Source organism: Anolis carolinensis, chromosome 4, assembly GCF_035594765.1.
Source record: "Anolis carolinensis isolate JA03-04 chromosome 4, rAnoCar3.1.pri, whole genome shotgun sequence".
Taxonomy (NCBI): Eukaryota; Metazoa; Chordata; class Lepidosauria; order Squamata; family Dactyloidae; genus Anolis; species Anolis carolinensis.
The window spans coordinates 243,653,976-243,681,138 of record NC_085844.1 but is presented as its reverse complement, the minus strand read 5'-3'; the positions used below and the strand labels follow the sequence as shown (position 1 = coordinate 243,681,138).

Sequence of the window (27,163 nt, the reverse complement as noted above, 5' to 3'; positions counted from 1 at the left end):
TTATCCAACATAAACGGGCTGGCAGAACGTTGGATAAGCGAAAATGTTGGATAATAAGGAGGGATTAAGGAAAGGCCTATTAAGTGTCAAAGCACCAAAACATCATGTTTTACAACTAATTGACAGAAAAAGCAGTTGAATACATGGTTACATTATGTAGTAATTACTGTATTTACTAATTTAGCACCAAAACATTGCAATGTATTGAAAATACCAACTACAAAAGAACTGACTTCTAAAAGGCAGACTGCATTGGATAAAACAGAACATTGGATAAGCGAAGGTTGTATAAGCGAAGCTCTACTGTACAGTCAGCCTTCCCTATCCATGGGTTCTGCATCCACTGATTCAACCAGTCACAGAATTGCAATGTTCAAAGAAAATTCCAAAAAGAAGACCTTGATTTTGCCATTTTTAAAAAATATCAGAGACACTGTGTTATTGATGGCTTTTATGGTCAGAATCACTGGGTTGCTGTCATTTTTCCGGGCTGCATGGGCATATATATTCCAGAAGCATTCTTTCCTGACATTTTGCCTGCATCTATGGCAGGCATCCTCAGAGGTTGTGAGGTCTGTTGGAAACTAGGCAAGTGGGGTTTATATATCTCTGGAATGATGTTCAGGATGGGAGAAGGAACTCTTGTATGTTGGAGGCAGCTGTGAACATTGCAATTGGCCACCGTGCAGCATGCAGATTCAAATACTGGCTGATTCCTGCCTGGGGGAATCCTTTGTTGGGAGGTGTTAGCTGGCCCTGATTGTTTCCTTTCTGGAATCTCCCTTTTTCTGAGTGTTGCTCTTTATTTACTGTCCTGATTTTAGAGTTTTTTTAAAAAAAATACAGGTAGCCAGATTTTGTTCATTTTCATGGTTTCCTCCTTTCTATTGAAATTGTCCACATGCTTGTGCATTTCAATGGCTTCTCTGTGTAGTCTGACATGGTGGTTGTTAGAGTGGTCCAGCAACCATGAAAATGAATAAAATCTGGCTACCAGTATAAAAAACCTCTAAAATCAGGATAGTAATTAAAGAGCACCACCCAGAAAACAGGGAGCTGACAGGAAGCTCTGGCGTGGACTGGTCCATGAGGTCACGAAGTGTTGGAAACAACTGTGTGAATGAAGAATAAAAAGACCTGGAAAACAGAGGAATTCCAGACATGAATCAATCAGGGCCAGCTAACACTTCCCAACAAAGGATTCCCTCAGGCAGTAAGCAGCCAGACCTTGAAGCTGCAAGGCTTTTCAAGGCTAGTCAAGGTGATTAATTGCAACATTCACACTTACCTCCAACAGACAAGGGGGCCCCTGGTGGCACAGTGCATTAAAGCACTGAGCTGCTGAACTTGTGGACCAAAAGGTGCCAGGTTCAAATCCCGGGAGCGGAATGAGCACCCGCTGTTAGCCCCAGCTCCTGCCAACCTAGCAGTTCAAAAACATGCAAATGTGAGTAGATCAATAGGTACCGCTCCGGCGGGAAGGTAACGACGCTCTATGCAGTCATGCCAGCCACATGACCTTGGAGGTGTCTACGGACAATGCCGGCTCTTCGGCTTAGAAATGGAGATGAGCACCAACCCGCAGAGTCAGATATGACTGGACTTAACGTCAGGGGAAACCTTTACCTTACCAACAGACAAAAGTTCTTTCTCCCACTATGAACATTCCACAGATACAGAAACCCCAACCTCACAACCTCTGAGGATGTCTGCCATAGATACAGGCGAAACATTAGGAAATAATGCTTCTGGAACATGGCCACACAGCCATAACTGACATTATTTTTCTAAGGCATCATATTGAATGACTTGTGCACCCATGGATTTGGGTTTCCTCGGGGGTCCTGGACCCAAACTTCAGCGGATACTGTTGTACAGCGCAAAGCAGTTCCTGGAATATAATACGGTGTTTTGCTAAAAACAACACGAAGTTCTAACAGTGGCAATACGTTCCAAAGAGGGGAACATTCCTCTGCACCCCGGGCTTTCCTTCTGGGTGTTTTTGCCTCCCTTGGGGTGGGCTCTCCCTCTCCCCTGCCTCCTTTCTCTCCCCAACTCCTGCATCCAGGGGACGGGGAGGGCGAGAGGGAGAGGCCGGTCCCCCACCCGCGGATGAAGCCCGGGTGGCTTCCACTCGCCTCCGCCGTCCAATCTGCGCTCAGAGGATTTCAAGGGAGGGGGCGAGGGATAGGGAGAGAGAGGGAAGGAAGGAGGGAGGGAGAGAGAAAGAGAGAGGGAAGGAGGGATGCGGCCGGCGCCGGGCGAACTCTACGACTCCAGAGCTCAGGCGGCGCAGCGGCGGAGACGGAAGGCTGGGGATCCCCAAAGAAAGTCCCCCCAAAATAGCCTCTGAGCGATCCGCGCATCTCCAAGAGGAGGAGGTAGCGGTGGTCTCCAGCGAGCCAAGCGGAAGGGTCCCACCTCCAGCGGACAACCCAGTTAGCCTGGCTTTTCCCTCCCTGGTCTTTTGATTCTTGCTGTCTGGACATCCTGCGCGCTGTCTCTGCCTCGGAGCAATTTGGGCATCTCCAAGCGGAGGCAGCTGTTGTCTCCAGAGACCCACGCCAAGGGGTCCCATCCCGAAGAGCAAAGCCCTGGTCTTTGGTTTCCAAGGCGAATAGATTGGTCTCTCTCCAGAACTCCCATCCCGAGGAGCAAAGTGGACTCGGGTTTGGTTCCCTCACTTCCCCTCTTGTCTCTTGTTGATTGGATTCCTTGGGACCGGAATCGTGAGCGGAGCGGAGGAGACGGAGTCCAGCGGGGGAGGAGGCAAAGTCCAGAGGAGACCCAGGGAGGAAGAGGAGGAGGAAGAAGAGGAAGAGCAAGCGGAGTTGGAGTGGGGTCGAGGAAGGGAAAGCCATGAATCGGGACCAAGGGAGGATGGCCAGCAGGACCCGGTCGCCTTGGAGGGCATCTGCGCCCTGATCTCTCTCTCAGGCGCTGCCAAGCAAGGACGGCTTCCTCCTCGCCCCACCATGGGACCCCTCGCCTTCCAAGAGCAACTCATCCTCCTCCTCTGCGCAAACTTCTTCCCGGGTAAGTTTCATGCGGAGGCGCTTTCTCCCCTGTGGATCTCCCACTCTCTTTCTCCCACTTGCAGCGATAGTTTCCCTTAAACAAGTCTGTCTTTACTCCTATCCTATGTTCTACATCCTTTCATCAACTGCTTGAAGATTGGATTGCTGTGAGTTTTCCGGACTGTCTGGCCATGTTCCTGACATTTCGCCTACATCGATGGCAGGCATCCTCAGAGATAGGAGCCCCCGGTGGCGCAGTGGGTTAATCCCTTGTGCCAGCAGGACTGATGACTTGAAGGTTGGGTTGCTGACCTAAAAGTTGCCGGTAGGAACCCAACCCGGGGACAGCGCGGATGAGCGCCCCCTGTAAGCTACAGCTCCATGCGGGGACATAGAATCATAGAAGAGTAGAGTTGGAAGAGACCTCATGGGCCATCCAGTCCAACCCCCTGCCAAGAAGCAGGAAATCGCATTCAAAGCACCCCCGACAGATGGCCATCCAGCCTCTGTTTAAAAGCCTCCAAAGAAGGAGCCTCCACCAGGGCCGTAGACAGAAAAAAAATTCGGGAGGGGTTTTGAAAATTTCAGGGGGGGTTGAGCCCCTAGCACACACCCCTCCCCCCTACAAACCTATCAATATCTGCTTGAGAGAGTGCCTGGAGGGACTCTTAATGTTTTGCGTCTCATAGACTTAGCATGGGGATTTGGTTAACCAGTTAAAATTCATGAGTAAACCAGATTTTTTTTATAACCTGAAAAATAACCCGAACCCCTAAAACCACCCCCTCGCTACAGGCCAGGCCTCCACCACAGTCCGGGGGAGAGAGTTCCACTGCAGAACAGCCCTCACAATTGAGGAAATTCTTCCTGATGTTCAGGTGGAATCTCCTTTCCTGTAGTTTGAAGCCGTTGTTCCGTGTCCTAGTCTGCAGGGCAGCAGAAAACAAGCTTGCTCCCTCCTCCCTATGACTTCCCCTTACATATTTGTACATGGCTAACATGTCTCCCCTCAGTCTTCTCTTCTGCAGGCTAAACATGCCCAGTTCTTTAAGCCACTCCTCATAGGGCTTGTTCTCCAGACCCTTGATCATTTTAGTTGCCCTCCTCTGGACGCTTTCCAGCTTGTCAACATCTCCCTTCAACTGCGGTGCCCAGAATTGGACACAGTATTCCAGGTGTGGTCTGACCAAGGCAGAATAGAGGGGGAGCAGGACTTCCCTGGATCTAGATGCTATACCCCTATTTATGCAGACATGAGAGAAGCCTCCCACAAGGATGGTAAAACACCAAAATATCCGGCCGTCCCCTGGGCAACATCCTTGCAGACAGCCAATTCTCTCACACCAGAAGCGACTTGCAGTTCCTCAAGTCGCTCCAGACACGGGAAAAAATATCCTCAGAGATTGTGAGATCTGTTGGAAACTAGGCACGTGAGTTTTATATATCTGTGGAAGGTCCAAGGTGGGAGAAAGAACTCTTGTCTGTTGGAGGCAAGCATGAATGTTGCAATTAATCACCTTGACTAGCATTGAACAGCCTTGCAGTTTCAACGCCTTCCTGCTTCCTGCCTGGGGGAATCCTTTGTTGGGAGGTGATTAGCTGGCCCTCATTGTTTTTTGTCTGGAATTCCCATTTTGAGTGTTGCTCTTTATTTACTGTCCTGATTTTAGAGTTTTTCAATACTGAAGGCAGATTTTGTTCATTTTCATGGTTTCCTCCTTTCTGTTGAAATTGTCCATATGCTTGTGGATTTCATTGGCTTCTCCATGTAGTCTGACCATATATAAGAGAAGTCTACCATACACCATGTAGCTGTGGACAAATCTACATAGGGCCCACCAAACGCAGTATTACCCAAACACCAATCAAGGAATATGAAAGGCACTGCAGACTATTTCAACCAGAGAAGTCAGCCATAGCAGAGCACATGATCAATCAATCTGGACACAGCATATTATTTGAGAACAGAGAAATGCTGGACCACTCTCACAACCACTATGTCAAACTACACAGAGAAGCCACTGAAATCCACAAGCATGTGGGCAATTTCAACAGAAAGGAGGAAACCATGAACAAAATCTGGCTTCCAGTATTTAAAAATCAGGATAGTAAATAAAGAACATCATTCTCAAACCAGGGGAATTTCAGACATGAAACAATCAGGGCCAGCTAACATTTCCCAACAAAGGATTCCCCCAGGCAAGAAGCAGCCAGGCCTTGAAGCTTGCTTAATCAAGGTGACCAATTGCACACTTGCACACAAAATTCACACCTGCCTCCAACAGATAAGAGTTCTTTCTCCCACCCTGGATCTTCCGCAGACATATAAACCTTTCGTGTCGTTTTTAATACACCTCAAAACCTCTGAGGATGTCTACCATTGATGTGGGCAAAATGTCAGGACAGAATGCTTCTGGAGCATGGCCATGCAGCCTGGAAAACTCACAGCAAACCAGTGATTCCGTCCATGAAAGCTTTTGACAACACTTCCATCAACTGCTTGAAGATTCTTGCTTCCCTTTTCTTAAATTTGTTAAGGCATGCTAGACATTTTCCTCTGAGAAGATGCTACTTTGCACATAATCTGTGCCCATATTCCTTTCCTGCCCCCCTCCATTTCCTCCCATGAAACTCCTCACAGCAATAGGAGCCAAAACAACAATCCTGGAGGTAGGCTGGGCTGAGAAAACTTGGCCCAAGCCAAGGAGGGGTCCCTTGGCATCCAAAGCCTGGCAGAGGTTGGAGATTTTTTTTCTCCAGTATCAGCATGTTGCTCAAAATGTCCATCTGCATCTTAGCCTGCTTGCAATCTATGCATGGAACACTTCCATTTCTTCACAACAACATCTCAAGGTAGGCAGGCTGTGTTGAGGGCAGAGCAAGGTCATTCTGTGAACTTTTCCAAGGAGGAGGGAAACCTGGAGATGAGTTGCAAGAAAGTTATATCAGAAGCTGCCTTACATCAGATGACTAGGTCTTCAAAAGTCTGGTTACTGTGAGCATTTGTTGGGGGCTTCAGGAGAAAGTGGTCTGGCCCATCTATTACTATCCGACATATTAAGTGGTTCTCACCGGTATGGTCCACCAGTTATTTGGGACTTCAGCTTCCAGAGGCCCTGAGCATTGACCACACTGGCCTAGGATTTCTGGGTGATGAAGTTCAAAATATCTGGAGGACCAGAGGTTGAGGAAGAGCCTGGGACTTTCAGCAGCACTCTTCCTTGGTTTCATTGAGACAATTGTTACCTGTGCCATGAATTTCTGAAATGGGTTCTCTTCAGTTAGATGTTCTAATTTTGCCCTAACTTCAATTAGTTCCTAGGGGAAGAATGGGATGGCCCGTGATCAGTGCAGGAGATGGGGCACCTCATTCTGAAATCATCCTCTGAGAGCCAACTGCATTAAAGACTCAAGCAAAGTGAGCTTTGGGAGGAATTATTCTCTCCCCTTTGCAGGAAATTTCCAACCATGAATTTTATTAGTAGCCCCTCTGGCTCTATTTTTAGAGAAACACTTGGAATAAGGAAAGAGTTACACCCTTTCCTCTTGTTATCAGCTTGCTTAGCTGGGTTGCTGTGAGTTTTCCAGGCTGTATGGCTATGTTCTAGAAGCATTCTCTCCTGACGTTTTGCCCACATCTATGACAGGCATCATCAGAGGTTGTGAGGTGTTGGAAACTTAAGCAAGTGTGGTTTATATTTCTGTGGAAGGTCCAGGGTGGGAGAAAGAACTATTGTCTGCTTGAGGCAAGTGTGAATGTTGCCATTGGTCATCTTGATTAGCACTGAATGGCTTTGCAGCTTCAAAGCCTGGCTTCTTCCTGCCTGGGGGAATCCTTTGTTGGGAGGTGTTAGCTGACCCTGATTGTTAGCCTCTCTCCCTGTATAGAAAATGGTTTTTTCATCCATGTTTGCATTTCTGTGAACGTTCCAAATGAATAGAGAAAACTGCCCAGCTCCTGTGCATGTGCAGAGTAGACTTTTCTTGCCATTTAATAATCACAGCCAGCTATTTCGCCTCTTGGACAAAGCATCTAGTTATCCAGAAGGCATTTTGCAAAAGTGGAGGACTATTTTAGCTGTGAAAACTCTTTGTTTCCAGTTTAGTTTACTATAATGTCTTGGTTTATGTGTGCAAACTGGGCAGGCCATGGCTCTCCCTTCCTCCCATTCTGCTATAGACAGAAGAAATCATTTTGTCCTACCTTATAGGATTGTTGTAAGCTTATGGTAATTTTGTGAGGCATTTTGAAACTCAGACTGTCAGATGGGTGCCAGGTTTGTTAAGTCACCAACTTTACTCCAAAATGCAAATACATACACATTTATTAAAACAATGAATTGGTGAATTATCGGACACAGTGCAGTGCAACAGTTGATGCTAAATCCCTCATTTAATTTGCACTCCTGGTTTTGTGAGAAATAATTCGACACTCTGGTGATTACCTCTGAGTCAGTTTCAAATATGACCAAGTTTTGTGATGTCTCTCGTTTTGTACATCTCTCTCTGTCTTTTCCTGTCAAAAGTATTTTAATGTATCTCTCAAACATAACTCAATCCCTGCCTTAACCATTCCATTAATGCTCTTTTATATATAATCTTAGACAGGATAAAGCATGAAAATGTTTACTGCTGGGTGCAGCAGTAAGAGCCATAAGTGGAAATAGTGGCTGTGAGCCTCAGTCTACTGACTCTACACCAGACTCCTAGGAGTCAATGCAGTCATGCCTAGTACCTGGCTCACATTTAAGCTCCATTGAGGCCCTTGGGACTTCCTTGTGCAAAATTGGACTATGATGGTTCCCTCCCTCCCAGTGACACCCTTGGTTTTAGGTACAGGCTGCCAAGTGCAAATGCTTTTCTTGGCTGTTTCTGAACATGGCAAGGCTGAGCTTAACTTACTTATCCCTGCCACCCATATAAGCCAAGCTGCACCCTTGACCATTTCTCTAATGTTTCTGCAGCTTCTTCAAAAAATTCAGGTCAGTGTTAAGGGTGTAGCTCATGCCCTTTCTTTAAATCTTGCCCAATTTTATATTCTTCAAAAGAATTGGTCAAAGTGGACCAGTTCAAAGGAATCCTGGCACTGCAAATCCCACCCCTGGCCTTCTAAATTAGCCAATCCCCTATGAATATTTATCACTTTTATAACATTCTCAGTTTGCACATGCTTGATCATCTCTCATATAATGTCCACTTGTATGCAAGGGATAGGAGAGAAAACAAAACCTGAACAGCCTTGCAAGATAGGCAGGCTGCCCAGAAATGAAATTAGGAAACATGAATTACAAAAGGAATCCATGACAAAACTGGAAGCCTGGGATCTCTTACGTCATAATAGGGATGTGATTCTAATCTTCACCAAGGTTCTTTTGGAAGGAAGCAGTTGGAGGAACTTCAGTAATTTTCTTCCCAGTGTTTGAAAGAATGTGGTTTTCTGACTGTGCAGATCAAGTACACATGAATCTATTCAGAATACATCCTCAGTTTGCAGCACTTTTTGCACTTGAGATGGCCTTTTTCTGTGCACAGAAAATGCTGTCGTCTGTACAGTGCTGCTACATGCATTTTTTTTTTTACAGAAAAACTTACAAACTCTGAAGTTTCATCAGTTCATGATTCTTCTTTTCAGGGTTTCTACACTCAAAAAATAAAGCAAAGATGTTTTTGATAATTTTTCAAATATCTTTGAATATTTAGTTGTGATGGACACACAAGTAAAGCAATGTGTACATCTTTCAACTTAATGACAAACCTATCAATTTTTGTAAAGGAGATGTAAGAATATTTTAGAACAGCATCACTCAAAAATAGAAACAATCCCGTTTAGTTGCTGCTGCCAAACCTTCTTACCCATTTTTCCACTTTTCTTTACCAACCATTTGCAACTATAGTGACGATACAGGCTGAGCATCTGGTATCCATAATGCTTGGGACCACAAGTGAATTTTAGGTTTTTTTTTTTCCAAATTTCAGAATATCAGTATTTGCATAAACTAACATAAGGAGATCTCTTGGAGTTGTGACCCAAGTCTAAACATAACATTCATTTATGTTTCATAGCCACGTAGCCTGAAGGAAATGTTATACACAATATTTTTTAATAATGTTATAATTGATGACATTTGAAACCATCAGAAAGCAAAGGTGGTACTATCTCAGCAATCCAGGTGGTTAATTTGGGATTTTGACGTAGTTCAGATTTTGAAATTTTGGATATGGGATACTCAACCTCTGATAACAATAGGAAGTACAGCAAGTTCATTTGGACTAGCCTCCTAGTACCTTCTTATAGGGATGCAGCTTAAAATCTGGTTGACGTCTGCCTCTCTTTTTACTGATTCACATTTCATACAGAGAGAGAGAGAGAGAGAAAGAAAGGGAGGGAAGAGAAAGAAAGAAAGAAAGAGAGAAGGATAGAGAAACCCAAATATTGCAGTCTGCTTGCAGTCATGTTTACACACACACACACACACACACCAAAACACAAATCTGTACTCCATATTAGTCTGATGATTGCCAAATCCATGTTATAGGATGCTGAGCTGGTTTTCTGACATGTTAAATAAACCTTTTGCATGGATTTCCCCCAAGAGATAGATTAATGTTTCACATTAACCTGAATCACAACTTGCATCATTCTTGGGGGAAATAAACTATTCCAAAAAGTCAACTGATTTGCAGTTTATTTTTGTCCTTCTCCTAATGCTTACTGTGTGCCTTGAATCAAGGCACGTAAATATGTTGCCATATTGTGTACTCTTCTGTTCCCTTCACTGTGTGCCTTCAAGATGCCTATCGACTTAGGGCAACACCATGACGTTCAAACGATTTTCTTCGGCAACAAATACTCCAAGGTGGTTTTGCCAGTCCTTCCTTGGAATATAGCCAGGCTTTCATTAGTGGTCTCCCAACTAGATACTAATCAGGGATGATCCTGCTTAGCTTCCAAGATCTGGCATCTTTAGGGTATTTTGTCACTATATGGAAATAAATCAGCTGTAGGCATTATCCACTAGGGCAGTTCTCAAGGCTGCATTTTGCTGACTTGGGTGACCATGATTCACTATACAAAGTTTGAGGCAGCAGTTGATGTGCCCCTTGGAGTGCTGGCAAAGGTGAGAGATCTTGTGTCTGATTGCTTCTTCCTATGACAACATTCCTTGCCCATAGAAAGCAGGCATATTTAAGAAAAGAGTTTTGCTAGTTGACCTTTTGTGGGGAATGCTTGAAGCACTACGGTCCAAGAAGGGGCGTGCCATGTGCTATTCGTGTGCTTTTAAGTCATTTTTCAATAACAACAAAAACCACAAGGAAAATGATCCCTTGGGGCATAACTAGACTTAACTGAATAATCAAAAGCATTGCAGCTCTTCCTCAAATAGCAGGCCTTTTACACATTTCAACTTTTTGAGTACAGCGATTTGCCTGTATGCTATGCACAGTCTCCAAATCATATACAGTGAGCCCTCCATATCCACGGATTCTGTATCCACAGATTGAAAGTATTTTTTAAAATTCAAAAAGCAAACCTTGATTTTGTCATTTTATATAAGAGACACTGTTTTACTACACCATTGTACAATGGAACCTGGGCATCTAAGGATTTTAGTATCTACAGGAGAGCTTGGAACAAAGCTCTAGTGGCCAGAATCAAGCATACCCTCAGGAAGCTGGAAGCTGGAGAAGGTTTAAATTGCCTCTGCATCTGTCTCTGTCTCTGTTCTGTGTTACATGGCACTGAATGTTTGCCTTATATGTGTAATGTGATCTGCCCTGAGTCCCCTTCGGGGTGAGAAGGGTGGAATATAAATACTGTAAATTAATAAATAAATAACTACTAAAGGCCCTCTGTACTTGCTGATGCAGTTAATGAATGGTGACAAATAGTTGGTTTGAATGTGTCAATGAACCACCAGAGTAGGGTGACCAAAATGATCAAAGGTCTGAAAAGCAAGTCGTATTAGGAGCAGTCTAGAGAGTTTAGTCTGAAAAAGGAAAATGTTAATAGGTGATGTGAAAACCATATTTAAATATTTGAAAGGATGCCATATTGAAGATGTATCAGACTTATTTTCTGCTGATCCAGAGACAAAGACACAGAGCGATGGATTCAAACTGCAGGAAAAAAGATGCCACCTGAATATTAGGACTTCCTGATGATAACAGCTGTTCAATGGTGTAATATGCTGCCTTGTGGCATGTTTCCTTTTCTGGAAGTTTTTATTTATTTATTTATTATTTATTTCCATCATTTATATGCCACCCTTCTCACCCGAAGGGACTCAGGGCGGCTCACAATACAGTAGAAAAATAAAACATAGCAATATAAAACAATCAATTTAAAACAATCCCATAAATACATTTAAAACAGTATAATAAAATACTTAATCCATTCGTCCACATAAACCTTGCACGTAAACCCTAGTCCGGACCGAGTTAAAGCCATCATAATTCATTCATTAAACGCTTGTTCGCAAAGCCAGGTTTTTACCTTTTTTCTGAAACTCAGAAGGGATGGAGCCTGCCGGATGTCACTGGGGAGGGAGTTCCACAGCCGAGGAGCCACCACCGAGAAGGCCCTGTCCCTCGTTCCCACCAGCCGCACTTGTGAGGCAGGTGGGACCGAGAGCAGGGCCTCCCCAGACGATCTTAAAGTTCTCATGGGCTCATAGGAGGAGATACGTTCGGATAGGTAAGTTGGACCGGAACCGTTTTAAACAGAAGCTGGATGCTCATCTGTCCAGAGCATTTTGATTGTGATGGGAAGTCACACTCTCAGCCTCAACAATAAGTTGGAACAACGTTAGAACTCTTTCTTAAAATCTTCTCCTTTCTTTGCAGCATTCAGCCATGTAGAAACTCGAGCCCATGCTGAGGAACGCCTGCTGAAGAAACTGTTTTCTGGATATAACAAGTGGTCTCGGCCAGTTGCCAATATTTCTGATGTGGTCATTGTGCGGTTTGGATTGTCCATTGCACAGCTGATAGATGTTGTAAGTAGAGCTGGAACTAATTGTGTGTATTTGTGTATGTGTATGTGAAAGAGAGTTGGAGATTACCCCAGTTCTTCTTTGTGCTTGGAAATATTTTATTTTAGACTTCAACTTCCAGAATCCACATCCAGGATAGTTAATGCCTATGCTATCTACTAGGGCTGTGTAAAATTATCATTAGTCCTCATAAATCAGATCAGATTTATTAAATTTGATGTGATATCTGACATGTGGGCATGGCCCGCTCAAAAAACGTAAGAATCTAAACTTACTCTGTACTTTTTCATTTGAATTTTGTAAACCTCGGAAGCCTCCCAAAGTCAGTTTCATTTTCAGTGCAAGCAAGCAAAGCAAAGCCAAAAAGGCTGCCTTTCCTCTTTAAATTAATGGCCTCTCGCCATTAGGAAGCAACAGGGAGAAATTATAGTTCACTGAGAAAGAGACTAAGAAAGCACAGAATTCTGGGAAATGTAGTTTGGAAAGACAAGGAGCCCTATATCAGAGAATGCAAAAGGCCTTTCCCTAAACTACATTTCCCAGAATGCAGTGCATAGCATCAGAAAGCCCCAATAAAGACAGGGCATCCACAGCAGCAGCCAGCCAGAGTTCCAATAAACTGTTGAATCTGCAAAGAGGAGGACTGACTGATACTTCTAATAAGTAAATCTCTGTGTTTGGCTGGGATGAAATCCCTAAATGGAAATTCTATTGGTTAATATGAGAGACATTCAATGAGATAGCTGTTGTGACTTTTAAGTATTTGTCAAATTTTTTAAATCCCTAAAATCAGTAAATATATATTTCTGAAGGTTGGGTGTGTGTGTGTGTGTGTGAGGGGGGAATGATCCCCTGCTATCTTGTGTCATTGTATAGGAGATAGCTCTTGTAGTTTTTTTAAAATGTTGTTCATAAAAACTTTGAAACATTTCCAAAAAAAACCATGGATAAGTGAAACGTTCTGAAACTTGACGGGCTAACAGTGGTAAATGTGTTTCATTATCATGGAAAGGTTCATCCCAAATGGCTATAAAAACGAGGGACAAAGGAGCCCCTGAAGTTTCCCCACTTGAACAATTACTATAATGAAAAAGTAACAAAATTTTGTTACTCATTGTAATGAAATTTTCACTAACTATACTTTAGAAACACTTTAGAAATGAAACGCCAGTGCCCCCTAATTTTATAATGAGATTCGAAACATTTTTTATTGATTGCACTGTCCTACTATCAACATTTCCAGGTCATGGATCTTCTGAATTTGAATGTGAACACAAACGTTGTCATGTTGATTATTTGAATGAAGATGTTAATAGATCCAGAACTCTAAGAACTTGAGTGTCAAAATAAGTGCCAGGGTGTATAGTTGTTAAAGAGCTGGATTCAAATTTGTGCTTGTACCCAAAATTCGCTGAATAGATTTGGACTCATAACCCTCACCTACACAAAAGGGTTGTTTGTGGGATTAAAGTGGAATCTAGAGCATGTGCACTAACTGGAATACCTTGGATGGATTTAAATTATTATGTGTATATGTGTGTGTTTTCAAATTGCTTATACATTTCTGGTGATTCCATGAATTTCAGGTTTTCTCAGGCAAGGAGGACTCAGGTGGTTTTGCAGTTGTTTCCTCAGAAATATAATCTATAGCACCTGCTACTTAGTGGTGGTCTCCCTGCCAAGTACTAACCAGGGTTGGTTCTGCTTAGCTTCCAAAATCAACCAGGACCTGGTACCTTTAGGGTAGGGCAATCTAAATTATTATAAAGAGAAAGACATGTTTAAAAATAAATCTATGCAAATATTTAGTTTTGTGCATAAGGAAAACAAAGTACTTAGTTAGTTTTTGTTGCAGCAGAAACACATTATGCCTAACAACATACCCATAGCTCATACTTGGTGCACCTTGGGAACGCGATAGGCCAGAGAGTGGACAATTTCAGTGGATTGGGAGTGAATTCTTCCCATCCATGATCTGTTGAGGGCCACACACATTTGCTACCATTCTGCTTATAAGAAGAATGTTTCAAGGATTTTTTTCAGCATTGTCACAATGGGCCAACATCTAATCTGCCTGTCTTGATGAAGCTGGAGATCTCATGTGATCCATGGGCTTCCTGTCGCTCACCCTTGAGACAAAACAGTGGGATTCTCTCATGTGAATTGGTCAGCTAAAGTGATCATAGTCCCCTTCCACATAGCTGTATAAAATCCCACATTATCTGCCTTGAAGGGCCCTTAGATACCTACAACATGGTTTTGAGATGGAACAAATTTATAGGAGAAAGTGCAAAACCAAGAAAAAACTAGCCAGGTCCAAAATAATTAGGCAGATGTAATATTTTGGTAATTTTCCAGCAACAACTTTTACAGCTAAAAAGTTCTGTTCCATGTAATAGCTTTCATGGCTCAGTTCCATTTTATGTGAAAACGTTTATGGCTGCAAAGCACGGCTCAGTCTTATGTAGAATATATAAATTTAAATACCCCAATAGCTTCTTCTTTCTGACCACTGATTGGTGATAACAGCTGAAAGCAGCTTTCAGATCAGTTAAAGAAAATATGGATGGTCACATCTGACCTGTGAGCCACAAATTTCTAGTCTCTGTTCTATGGGTTCATATAATGAATGGGATGTAGTGACTTAAAAGGGTTTGACAATTCAATGGCAGCTAGATCTAGCCATTAATTTTAGTCATCATAGCTCAATCAAACTTCTACTTATAAAGGATGAATGTTAGAGAACAGCAGAAATGATTTATAAAAAGTTTCCCTGGATGATGTTGCTGACTGGAGATAGAACACTGGACCAAATGGTCTGATCCAGCATTGAGTATTGATATGTTTAGAGTGTATAGTAATCAAATAATGAATAATAAATGCTAAAATGTAGTTGCTTCTGATAGCATCCAACAAAGTGTGCACAAGCTATATTAATGTCTTGTCCACTCCTTGTTTTGTTGTTGTTGTGGTTGTTGTTGTTGCTGGCAAGGGCAAGATTCAGTGGAAAATTTCTTGCCTTGTTGGTACTCGGGGAGTTCATGCTTCAGGTGCACATTGGACTATGGGTGGAGGCAAGTTTTTAACACCAGAAATAATCATGGTTACAGTGGTGCTGATGAAAATTTTCCTTTTTATAGTTCCCCATGGATTCTTCACTCTCCACTCCCAGCTTTAAAGTCCTAGGCAGTGTTTCCAGTGCTTTGAGAATGAATCTATCCTTGGTTTTGCAGGCACTGATGTACATGAGCTGTTTTGGTGCTGAACCTCTACTGGTAATCAATTCAGCAGCTTGATAGCTCTTGTATTACCCAATACATTGCAAGAGGAATTGCCATAAAACCAGCAATGAAGTACAGCAATTGTATCTGCTAAGGTACTATCAGATACTATGAGTCTTACACTGGGAAACTGAAGCATAGTACTCACTCTGGTTTCTTGTCACCTACATGTTATGGCTTGCTGAATGAGGTAGATATCCATATGACGGTTGCTGATCCTATGGAGATCACATAGCATCAGAAGGCAGCCAACAGGATCTATGGGACTATATAAACCTCCTGACCTTGAACTGGAGTCAATCCAAGCTCATTTTTGGATGTTAGAGTGGTATGTTATTGAATTGCTTCTGCAAGCCCTCAAAGCTAAACTCCAGACTATCAGAAAGACCAGATGAGCCTGCCAGGTTTTGGAGATCTTCAGAGGAGGGTTTCTCTTAGTTTACCACCGATGTAGGGATGTTTATTGAGGACAAGGGAGAGGGCCTTCTCTGTGGCTGTTCTAGGGCTTGGAAATCTTTCCCACTCAATGTTAAGCTAGTCTCCATCTTCTCTATTTCTACCAGTAGGCAAAGATCTTTTTGTTTAGGACTTTGCTGGTTGTAGCTGAAAACTATTTTGATATAGTGTGCTGCACTTTTACTGAATAGTCTCTGACAGAAATAGCATTTCCAGGGATGGGAAAAGTATAGTCCCATGGATTGCATACAGATTCAGATATTTCTTCTACATTCTGATTGGTTTTACCACTTCTAGGGCTCCTTCCTGCAATACAATAGTATCACTCTGGTTCCACTTTAACTGTCAATGTTTTATGGTATCATGGGATTGCTAGTTTAGGAAGGAGCATTTAGAATGATCAGCCAGTGAGCTCTAGTTTCATACCAAACAATAATCACAGGTTTCCATAGGATGATGCCATAACAGTTAAAACACAGCATAACACTATAATTGTTTATTGTAAAAGACCCTTTACTTTAGAGATATTTTTGTCCAAAAAAAAGAAAGAAAGAGGAAGAGATGAAAAAGAAGGCAGACCAAGAGAGATTTACACAGATTTACTGTATATACTTAAGTATAAGCCTAGTTTTTCAGCCCTTTTTTAGGACTGAAAAAAACCCTCCTCGGCTTATACTTGGATGAGGGTCCTGGTGGGCTTATATTCAGGTTGGCTTATACTCGACTATATATGGTATATTGGTTATTTTTCTCTATTATTATTGGTATTGTTACATTTATTATTTTACTCTATTAATTATTATTATTACATTTATTATTTTACTCTATTATTGTTACTTTTACATTTATTTTACTCTACTTTTATTATTATTAACACATTTTTATTTTACTCTATTGATTATTACATTTATTATTTTACTGCATTCATTATTATTACATTTATTATTTCACTCTATTATTATTAAAAAGATACATAAGTACATTTACATTGAAGAAAATGAAAATAATGATTTAATCAGTTGAACAGTCATATCTTAAATAACAGTTTGATGTAAAGATTCAAAAACATTTAAACTACTGATGCCTCAATTTTATTGGTATCTCGGTTTATACTGGAATCAATGTTTTCCCAGTTTTTTGTGGTAAAATTAGGTGCCTCGGCTTATATTCGGGTCAGCTTATACTCGAGTATATACGGTAATTACATTTATGTTCAGGCTTCCTTATTGGGATGTGGGGCGGGCGGTCTGTATGATCCTGGGGAGACATACAAGGATACTAAGGGGGTGGTATGTAGCCTACAAGTAATATTTTGTCTACTCTTGCCTTTTAAAAAATTATATATTAGGTTTATGACATCAGTAGCCTCAAAGAAATAGACTTCCCAAAGAAACAGACTTGGCTTTTGATGTAGAGTAAATGAGGATCCCTGGACGTAGGGAAGCAAAAGATGATAATGGTGGCAATGAAGCAGGATACTTTGGTGTAGCATGAACTGAATTTTATCGACATGGCCTTTTTGATGACACACAAGGGAGGAAAGTCTTGAGACGCTTAAAGAGCTCTTTTCCAGAGGACGGCTCATTTGATCTTTGTACCAGACTGCTTTGTCATATATTATGTATAAGATGTTGAGTATCTGTGAAGTTAATTGGGAAAGGACACAGTTGCCATTTTCTTAAGACGGCCCTCCGTCATCAAAACTCTATCATTCTTTGCTGGGAAACTAGTTTTAGAAGTGATGCCCATACACAATTGCCATCATCAAATGCAGGCTGAAGCATACTCAAGGATATTGATTGAAATGGCTTTACGAGTGCATTGAGTTCCAGCCAACCTTATAAATATATCAGTGAATGAAGGGGGGCTGTTGAGATTTTTAGGAGGCTAGTGGGAAATATCAGGGCATTCCATGGAAAAGACATGCTGAGATTTTACTGGGAAATGTATCTTTTGGTAAATGGAGCAATTTCATCCTTGTTTTCAGCATTTTCCAGGAAAAGCTATCATTTATGATGAAGAAGCTACAAATGCCTGAGACATCCTTGCTCAAACACTTCCAATATTTACAGCAGTAATGTTGACATGTTCAACTGAATGCTGGGCCTTTAAGCCCCCCAAGTATTGGCTGATGTCCCATGGCATCATGAACTGTTTATAAACATTCAATAACTAGGCATTAAAAAGCTGGCAGCAATTAGATTGCTGAGAAGCAGTGACCCATCTGTTAGCAAGCAGAGAGCTTAACCAGAACAAAGAGAAAACTGTTCACTTCATGGTGAATCTGACAAAACCACAATGGCCACTTGGATAGGAGAGTGTCTAGCAGAGAAACCATCATATAACCCCCAAGAGCTCTTACAATCTGGAGAAGTGGTTCTCAACCTGTGGGTCCCCAGATATTTTGGCCTACAATTCCCAGAAATCGTAGCAGCTGATAAACTGGCTGAGATTTCTGGGAGTTATAGGCCAAAACACCTGGGGACCCACAGGTTGAGAACCAGTCCTCTGGAGGTTTTTCCTAACGCTTATCTGGAATCTTTTTTTCCCTTGTAATTTGAGTCTTTGATTCAACCATATTAGACATTCAAACACTTCCATTTTTGTTTGCTTTTTGGTAAAGTCTCTGAAAGGTCTTGGGAGCAACATACTGTCCCCCAAAGACACCTGCAGTTAAAATGGTGAACATTAAGTTTGCCAGTACTGAATATGTTCACCCAACAGGATCATAGAATACATAGGGCAGCATCCTGTTAGTGCCATATTGCACATACTAGTGAAGCATATCCTCCATCATTTCACAGGACACATTTGGTCAAGCAAAAGACATATAGTCAAGATGGTACAAAAATGCAAGGAAGGAAGAACAGACAAGGTAGGACAAGTATAGCAGTTTGCTTTTGACTGAGTTTACTGTGAAGGGCAGGGTTTTACTTCTCCTGTCTTCCCTGCTGAGTTAATTGAGTGCAAGCATTTTGCATGTTGAAATCAGTTTGTTTCAACTGAAATAAGCTGTAGGCAATATGGGAAAGTGTGGGGATGAGAGAGAAACTGGAACATTATAAAAGCAGCTTTAAAAATGAGACAACACAAAATTAATTGGGATATTTCCTGCCAAATGGGAACAGTTGGAAGATATGTTATCATATCAAAGTAGTGTGCCACCCCGTAAATTTTTCAATATATTTTTATAACTGAGAAATAACATGACAAATGTTTTGATCAGATATTGCTCATATTTGAATTTGGTTCAGTTTGGAAGACCTGGCCCTGTGCTGCACTTGAAAAGAGATTATGGTATGCACTGCCTTTCTGTGATGGCTTTTTTATGCTTAACATGTTGTGGATATTTCTAGGCAGAATGGATTGAGGGTCAGGCTAGAGATGAGACGGGAAGAGATGGTAATGATGTACGCAACTCTATGTACCTTCCTGTCAATTTATCATATTATTATAATGACCTTTATTATGGGCAGAAAGTGATTCACAGCTTGATGACTGGCAAAGCAGACTTGCAAAATAGCTTTAGTGCAACCTTTTCAATGTCAGCGTGCCATTCCAAAACGCATAATTGCAGCTTTATAAAAAGCTCTCCTTGTTCTTCAGCTATAAACCAGGCACTTTGTGGTTATGTCTTCTTATCCAGGTTAATTTCTTTGGAAGGTGGCAGGATGGAGAAAATGCAAATATCTTCCTTGATGGAGGATACGATGGCCCATCCTTCAACTGATACTGGACAAATACATTTGCTTATTCAAAACCTTCTTATTCTATTTCGTGAAATGGTTCACCATTTCACACACAATAACATTTAAGCCCTATGATCCAATCTTTTGAATTTTTCCTTAGAAGTAACACACAATGTGTTCAGTTGGGTTCATTCCTAGGTAGGAGTGTACTGGACTTAGCATTAAATAGCTAAAAATATTGGACTAGTTCTTAAACTAAGGGTGTGTTTGCAAATGGCAACCATGTACCTTATTGGATCTCTGCTTCCTAGAAAGAGAAAAATATAAGGTTGCCAGAATGAAAACTATAGAATGCTCCTGTTCCTTCAACTGTTACATAGAAGAGGGGATTTCAGCAAGTATTTACTCCGGAGAAGAAAAGATTAAGTGGGGACATGATAACCATGTTTAGATTTTGAATTGCTGTCATACTGAGAAGGGAATCAACTTGTTTTCCTGCTGCTCCAGAGACTTAAAGTGCATCTACACTGAGAGTTTGGCATCACTTAATTACCATAGTTAAATGCTATGGAATAGTGGGAGCTGTAGTTTGGCATGGCACCAGCATTTTTGGGCACTGTAGGCAAAACACCTTATAAAATTATGACTCCCATGATTCCATAACATTGAGCCATGGTGCTTAAAATGATGTCAAATTGGATTAATTCTATAGTGTACTGTAGATGCACACTAAGACATGGAGCAGTGGATCTAAACTACAGGAAAAGAAATTCCACCTAAACATTAGGAAGAACTTTTTGATGGTCAAAGCTGTTTGTCAGTCCTTCTCTAAGGTGAAATACAATGGAGACCGCAATGGAGATGACAGCACTAAAACCCTCTCACCGTCTCACCCTCCTTGTGTGTAGAGCAGTGATTCTCAACCTGTGGGTCCCCAGATGTTTTGGCCTTCAACTCCCAGAAATCCTAACAGCTGGTAAACTGGCTGGGATTTCTAGGAGTTGTAGGCCAAAACACCTGGCGATCCACAGGTTGAGGTTCTTTAAAGCATGGCTGGGTGATCTGGGATCCAGGAGCTGCATACACCCTTTTGTCAATTTATGTGTCTTTTCATATGCCTAAAGACCATATGGCACTGGGTTTGCTGCTCCCTGAAGTTTGACAGCATGGCAGGAGAAAGCATCATTCATCTTGAGTCCCCATGGGGAGAAGGGCAGGGTATAAATAAAGATTACCATCATCATCGTCTTTTGAAACAGCCCTTTTCACCCTTTAAAATACGGCTAAGTAATTGTGCTTCTTAATACTTGGTGAGAATTGGGAGGAAAACTGTCTTGGTTCCCTTCTTAACTCTGTTCTCACTTGCAATCCAACTTTTAACTGTCAGGACTGTGCAACAGGTGTGCTGATTGTTAATTTGCAACAGTTTTTAATGTGCTTTTAACTACTCTAAAATAATGTTGTGAAGTGGATTGTTGTTTACTGCTTTTCTAAAATATTTCAAAACTATCTTAACAGATTAGAAAGATGGACCAAAATGAACAAAATGAATGTGTTTTCAAAGGCTTTCATGGCCAGAATTACTGGGTTGCTGTGAGTTTTCTGGGCTGTATGGCCATGTTCCAGAAGCATTATCTCCTGATGTTTCACCCACATCTAAGGCAGGCATCCTCAGAGGTTGTGAGGTATATTGGAAACTAAGCAAGGGAGGTTTATAAATCTGTGGAAGGTCCAGGGTGGGAGAAAGATCTCGTTTATTGGAGGCAAGTGTGCATGTCGTAATTAATCACCTTGATTAGCAGGCTTCAAGGCCTGGCTGCTCCTGCCTGGGGGAATCCTTTGTTTGGAGGTGTTAGCTGGCCCTGATTGTTTCATGTCTGGATTTCTCCTGTTTTCAGAGTGTTGTTCTTTATTTACTGTCCTGATTTTAGAGTTTTTTAAAATATTGATAGCCAGATTTTGTTCATTTTCATGGTTTCCTCCTTTTTGTTGAAATTGTCTACATGCTTTATTTAATATCCACAGAATTTGACCATGGAGTTACCCTGGAGGACCTAGATATTACTAGGGGAGTGTTTCATCAAGTAAAAATAATTTTTTTAAAAATAAACAATTTAGTCTTTTGACTTTTTTCCCCTGGACCCTTAACCCCATCAAAGGGGAGCACCTGCTGTATGGTTTAAGTGGACTAAAGTCCTATATGGCAGAAAGGCGAGTTGTATACATAAAATAAAAGTTTGATGAAGAATGCCACTCTTTTAAAGTAAATACAGGAAGTTCTCAACTTAAAGCTTCAATTGAGACACCTTTTCACCCTGATAGCTCTTCATGGAGTGAATCCAAGGAGTAGATTTCTCCCACTTTCTTTTATCTCACCCTCATTCTTAACTGCGAATCGCTTGTCAGTCAGATGTTTATAACTCTGGGACTACCTGTATGTCCACTGGATAATGCTTTGCAAACAACCCCATTTTTTTTTTTAGAAAAGTAGGAGATATTGAATCAGCAATGGATGGTAGAGACATTGCTCTAAAAGTAACAAACGGGGATACCATAGAAAATTAAGTCAGAAGAGACGAAGTAGGGCAAAGCCATAGAGACCTTTAAATGCCAGCATAAGGTGCTTCTGTTCAAATGCAGGACAGCTAATAAAGCTAATAAAGGGACAAGTCCTCTATTACAATCTAGTGCTGAATTTGAGGGAAATGCCCGTCTCCCATTTCCTCATGTTTGGGAAATCGGAGCATAGAGTCCAAATCATACTGCGGTTGCTAGAGTTTAAGTTGCCATTGAATAATTAACGAGGTTGCATGGTGGTGGTACATTAACCAAGATAGAGTTTCGTAAATTATGGAGAAGGGGCGAGATCGATTCATATGCTTTGAAGTGCTGTCCCAGCTTAACCTCAGAAGGAAGATGTAACAATGCATGAAGGGTATTTTGCTGCGTAAAATGCAAATGCTACAGCATTCAGCAAGTAGGCTGAAATGGGGGATTTCAATGGGGATTCTGGTAGGTGCCAGGATTTGGGATTCTTGGCCCTAAAAGGCTTAAATAACACCAACCTGTTTTTCTACAATCAGCTTCCAAATCCCTTCCTGAACTTCAAAGGAGACCTCCTGACGTCAGGATGCATCTACACTGTGGAATTAATGCAGTATGGCACCACTTTGGCTGCTATGGAATCATGGGAGTTGTAGTTTTACAAGGTTTTTAGCCTTTTCTGCCAAACTACAAATTATATGATTCCTTAACATTGAGCCATGTCAGTAAAAATGGGATCAAGCTGCACTAATTCTACAATGTAGACCAGGCATGGGCAAACTTCAGCCCTCCGGGTGTTTTGGACTTCAACTCCCACAATTCCTAACAGCCGGTAGGCTGTTAGGAATTGTGGGAGTTGAAGTCCAAAACACCCGGAGGGCCGAAGTTTGCCCATGCCTGATGTAGACAAACCTTTTTTGCAGTATTTCCCAGCTTGGTGTGCGCTTCCTCACAAATGACTTCAACTTGACCCAACTCTGGAATTACTTGGCTACCTGTGTTCTGTGTAGTGAAATATTGTGAGATGTGATTATGATAGGATTTGTAGAGCAAAAATAGATGAAGGGCCTCTGCTACTTACCTTACTTCAAGCTATGACCTATATATCTTATCAAGAAAGAACTTCTCACGACAGTTTACAAAATGAAAAAACCTAAACACAATTGTGAATTCAAATAAGAGTAGACCTATTGAATTGGCAGGATTTACACTGGTGTTAAACATTGATTCAATGTGTGTTAAAGTGCTGAGCTGCTGAACTTGCAGACCAAAAGGTCCCAGGAGTGGAATGAGCGCCCGCTGTTAACCCCAGCTACTGCCAACTTAGCAGTTCAAAAACATGCAAACGTGAGTAGATCAATAGGTACCGCTCCGGCGGGAAGGTAACGGCGCTCCATGCAGTCATGCCGGCCACATGACCTGGAGATGTCTATGGACAATGCCGGCACTTCAGCTTAGAAATGGAGATGAGCACCAACCCCCAGAGTTGATCACAACTGGACTTAACGTCAGGGGAAACCTTTACCTTTACCTTAGGTGGGTAACTGAATTTGGGGAGAATCTTATAATCAAATGCATAACATTGAACAAGCAAAAACATGTGTGATACAAAACCTATATAATTTGACCAGTCATCATGGATTAAAATATTATAGAAATTGTTTTGTTGCTATGTGCCTTCTGGTTGTTGCTTTCTGGCTTTACTTTAGTAAAGGTAAAGGTTTCCCCTGACCTTAAGTCAGGGTTGGTGCTCATCTCCATTTCTAAGCCGAAGAGCCGGCGTTGTCCATAGACACCTCCAAGGTCATGTGGTCACATGACTGCATGGAGCGTCGTTACCTTCCCGCTGGAGCGGTACCTATTGATCTACTCACATTGGCATGTTTTCGAACTGCTAGGTTGGCAGAAGCTGGAGCTAACAGCGGCTGCTCACTCTACTCCCGGGATTTGAACCTGGGACCTTTCGGTCTGCAAGTTGAGCAGCTCAGTGCTTTAACACACTTCGCCACCGGGGCTTTACTTTATTCTTAGTTAAACTGTTCATCCATCCAGCCCACTCTTGTCTGCTCTCAGTTGCACCAATGGCTCTCTGGGGTTTCAGGGAGGACTTTCCTCCCTCATAGGCTATCTGGTATTTGCCCTCAAATTCCCCGATGGTATCGCAGACAAGTACTAAGCAGGTCTGCCTCTGTTTATCAGGCAGACCCAGCCATGATTAGGTCATGTTCAGGTTAATTGAAAAATTAAAAGTTCATATTAGACTGAATGCCAGTGGATACCAGGGAAGAATATTCTGCAAATGGAAATCTAGCATTGAAAAGATTCACACTGGCCTCCAACAGACAAGAATTCTTTCTCCCACCCTGGACCTTCCACAGATATATAAACCCCCCTTGCTTGGTTTTCCAATATACCTTCCAACCTCTGAGGATGCCTGCCATAGATGTGGGTGAAATGTCAGGAGAGAATGCTTCTGGAACATAGACATACAGCCTGGAAAAATCACAACAGCCCAGTGATTTCGGCCATGAAAGCCTTCAACAACACATTGAAAAAATAACTGCTCCAGCAGCTGAGAGAGAACATGGAGCAATAGATTCAAACTACAGGAAAAGAGATTCCACCTAAACATTAGGAAACATTTCCTGACTGTGAGAGCTGTTTGAAAAATATGCACCACGATAAAGGTTCAAAGCATAGAACACAATATGTATATTAGAGCATATTGTGTTCTATGCTTTGAACCTTTATCGTGGTGCATATTTTTCAGATATTGTTTAGAATAGACAGCTGTGTTTAGTTATTATTGTAAGAGCTAATGACAATGGGATATGCTGTATGGTAGTGTGATGACATCTCCCTTTCTGGAGGTTTTGAAACAAAGGCCATCTGTTGGGAGTGTTTTGATTGTGTATCCCTGCATTGCAGAAAGAGGTTGGAATGGATGATGCCCGGAGGAGCCTTCCAACTCTCTGATTCTGTGAACTTGTCCAGGCTCTGTTTGTAAATATGTTGCTTGCTTTTTAAAGGTGGGAGTCACAACCAGCTGAATCAGGGTCTTTGTCTTTGTAGCCGTTGCCACGTCTGCAGTTTATTGATTTATTTTTTTTCCAAGCCCAGCCTTAGCTGTAAACCCAAGGCAATTTACTAAAACAATTAAATTAGTTTATCATGAGTAATTTCTTATTGTGGGCAAGAGCACCCTATGAATATCAATGGCTCACAAATTACATTTCTGTATTATTAGCATGTGAGACACTTGCTGTGGAGCAGATTGCAAGGTGGGGTAGTGTTTCGAGCTGTAACTGCATGGTTTGCAAGGACCAAAAGCAGATGGTTGGTTAACGTCTGGTATGTTTTTTTATTTGTGTGTGTGTGTGATTCACCTTGATAGTAAGAGCTAGTACATTGCACAGACTCACTGGTTCACCTATGGAATCAATTGCCTATAGAGGTGGCCAGGTCTCCTTCTCTAGATGTTGGACAGTGGCCCCATTTATATTGACATATAATGCAGTTTGAACTGGATTATATGGCCAGTGTAGACTCATAAAACTTCATTGAACTGGATTTTATGAATCTACACTGCCATAGAATCTATGTTAATCTGCATTCTTAAACTGGATTCTATGGCAGTGTAGATGAGGCCAGTTGAGGGTTGAGATTCCTGGCTCATTACACCCCATCTAGCCATAGGATTCTATTATTCTAATTAATTTTTCATTTATAACCATGCTTTTAAAGCCCTTTCAGTATAGAATTAACCCAAAATGAGTTACACTATACAAAACATTACAAAATCAATACAAAGGCACATTAAACATACAGCATCAAAATAATTCAGCTATGCAATCTCCCACATTAATCCATTAACCCAAGTGTCTGCTGAAAGGAGTTTGTTTTCAGCTAGTACACAAAACTGATCTTGACTCTTCCCAAAGCTGCTAGAAGAGAATAATCTGTCATATTTAACAATTCATATTTTATACAACAAGTTACTTTGCTAGGGAAGAAGGAAGGGTTTTTTTTAATGTCAGGAGCAACTTGAGAAACTGCAAGTCACTTCTGGTGTGAGAGAATTGGCCATCTGCAAGGATGTTGCCCAGGGAATGCCCGGGTGTTTTGATGTTTTTACCATCCAGGCTTCTCTCATGTCCCTGCATAGAGTTGGAGCTGATAGAGGGAGCTCATCTGCGCTCTCCCTGGGCTGGATTCCAACTGGCAACCTTCAGGTCAGCAACCAAGCCTTCAAGTCATCAGTCCTGCCATCACAAGGGTTTAACCCACTGCACCATTGGGGGCTTCTAAGAAGGAAGTAATTACATAATTATGGTGCACTAGTGCATCTGCACTATAGAATTAATGCAGCTTGACAACACTTCAACTGCAGTGGCTCAAAGTTATGGTATCTGAGTTTTTGTAGTTTGGCGAGGAATCAGCATTTTATGGCATAGAAAGCTACAGACCTTGTAAAATTACAACTCCCATGATTCATAACACTGAGCCATAGCAGTTAAAGTGGAATCAAACTGCATTAATTCCATAGTAGATGCACCCAAAGTTTAAGAAATGAGAATGGAGTTACTTTTAAGTAAAACAACAACAATGTCTTCTAGTTCAAATATTTACATTAGGCCCTCCATCTTTTCAAAGGTTAGCGGTACAGATCCCTTGGCAAAGTGGAAAGACTGTGAATAAAAGAGCCAACTTTTTAAACCTGGGACAACACCTTGTTGGGGATCTCTAAGGTCTTTCAGTGCAGCTCTGTGATCAACGTTTTCTGTAATATCTGGAAGTTGCTCATAGACTTGTGCTGGAAGACCTAGAAATTCCAAGAGAGAAGATACTGACCAATCTTATCCATGAATAATCAAAACTGCAAAAGTGAGAACTGAAAATGTGGAGGAACAACTGTAAACGTTATGAGGTATTTTTAGTATACAGGCAGTCCCCAAGTTATGAACAAGATAGGTTCTGTAGGTGTGTTCTTAAGAAGAATTTGTATGTCATTTGAAACAAATACATTTTAAGTGTAATTCCAGCAAAGAAAGTATATGTTTCAGCCTTGGATAGCATAGGGAAGGGTTAACACCCCTGTGTGGTTTGTTTTGTTATCTGGACCCCTGTTCAGAATATTTCACCTCACTTTCTGTTTCTGTGAGAATTAAATTTTGAAAAATTTG

General features: G+C 41.6%; 1 protein-coding gene across 2 annotated transcripts in view; it reads left to right on the top strand.

The window, feature by feature from the left end:
* The first annotated feature begins 2,183 nt into the window (after nucleotides 1-2,183).
* chrna4 (cholinergic receptor nicotinic alpha 4 subunit) overlaps nucleotides 2,184-27,163 on the top strand; it is a 110,072-nt gene continuing 85,092 nt past the window's right edge. Inside the window, exons 1-2 of one of the 2 annotated variants that reach the window (XM_003220708.4) lie at nucleotides 2,184-3,036; nucleotides 11,862-12,013. In XM_003220708.4, coding sequence (XP_003220756.1) covers nucleotides 2,976-3,036; nucleotides 11,862-12,013 — 213 coding nt within the window. In that variant the 5' untranslated portion in view covers nucleotides 2,184-2,975. Of the gene's footprint in view, nucleotides 3,037-11,861; nucleotides 12,014-27,163 lie in introns of those variants that run through there. The other variant, XM_062979042.1, reaches the window with a different exon arrangement.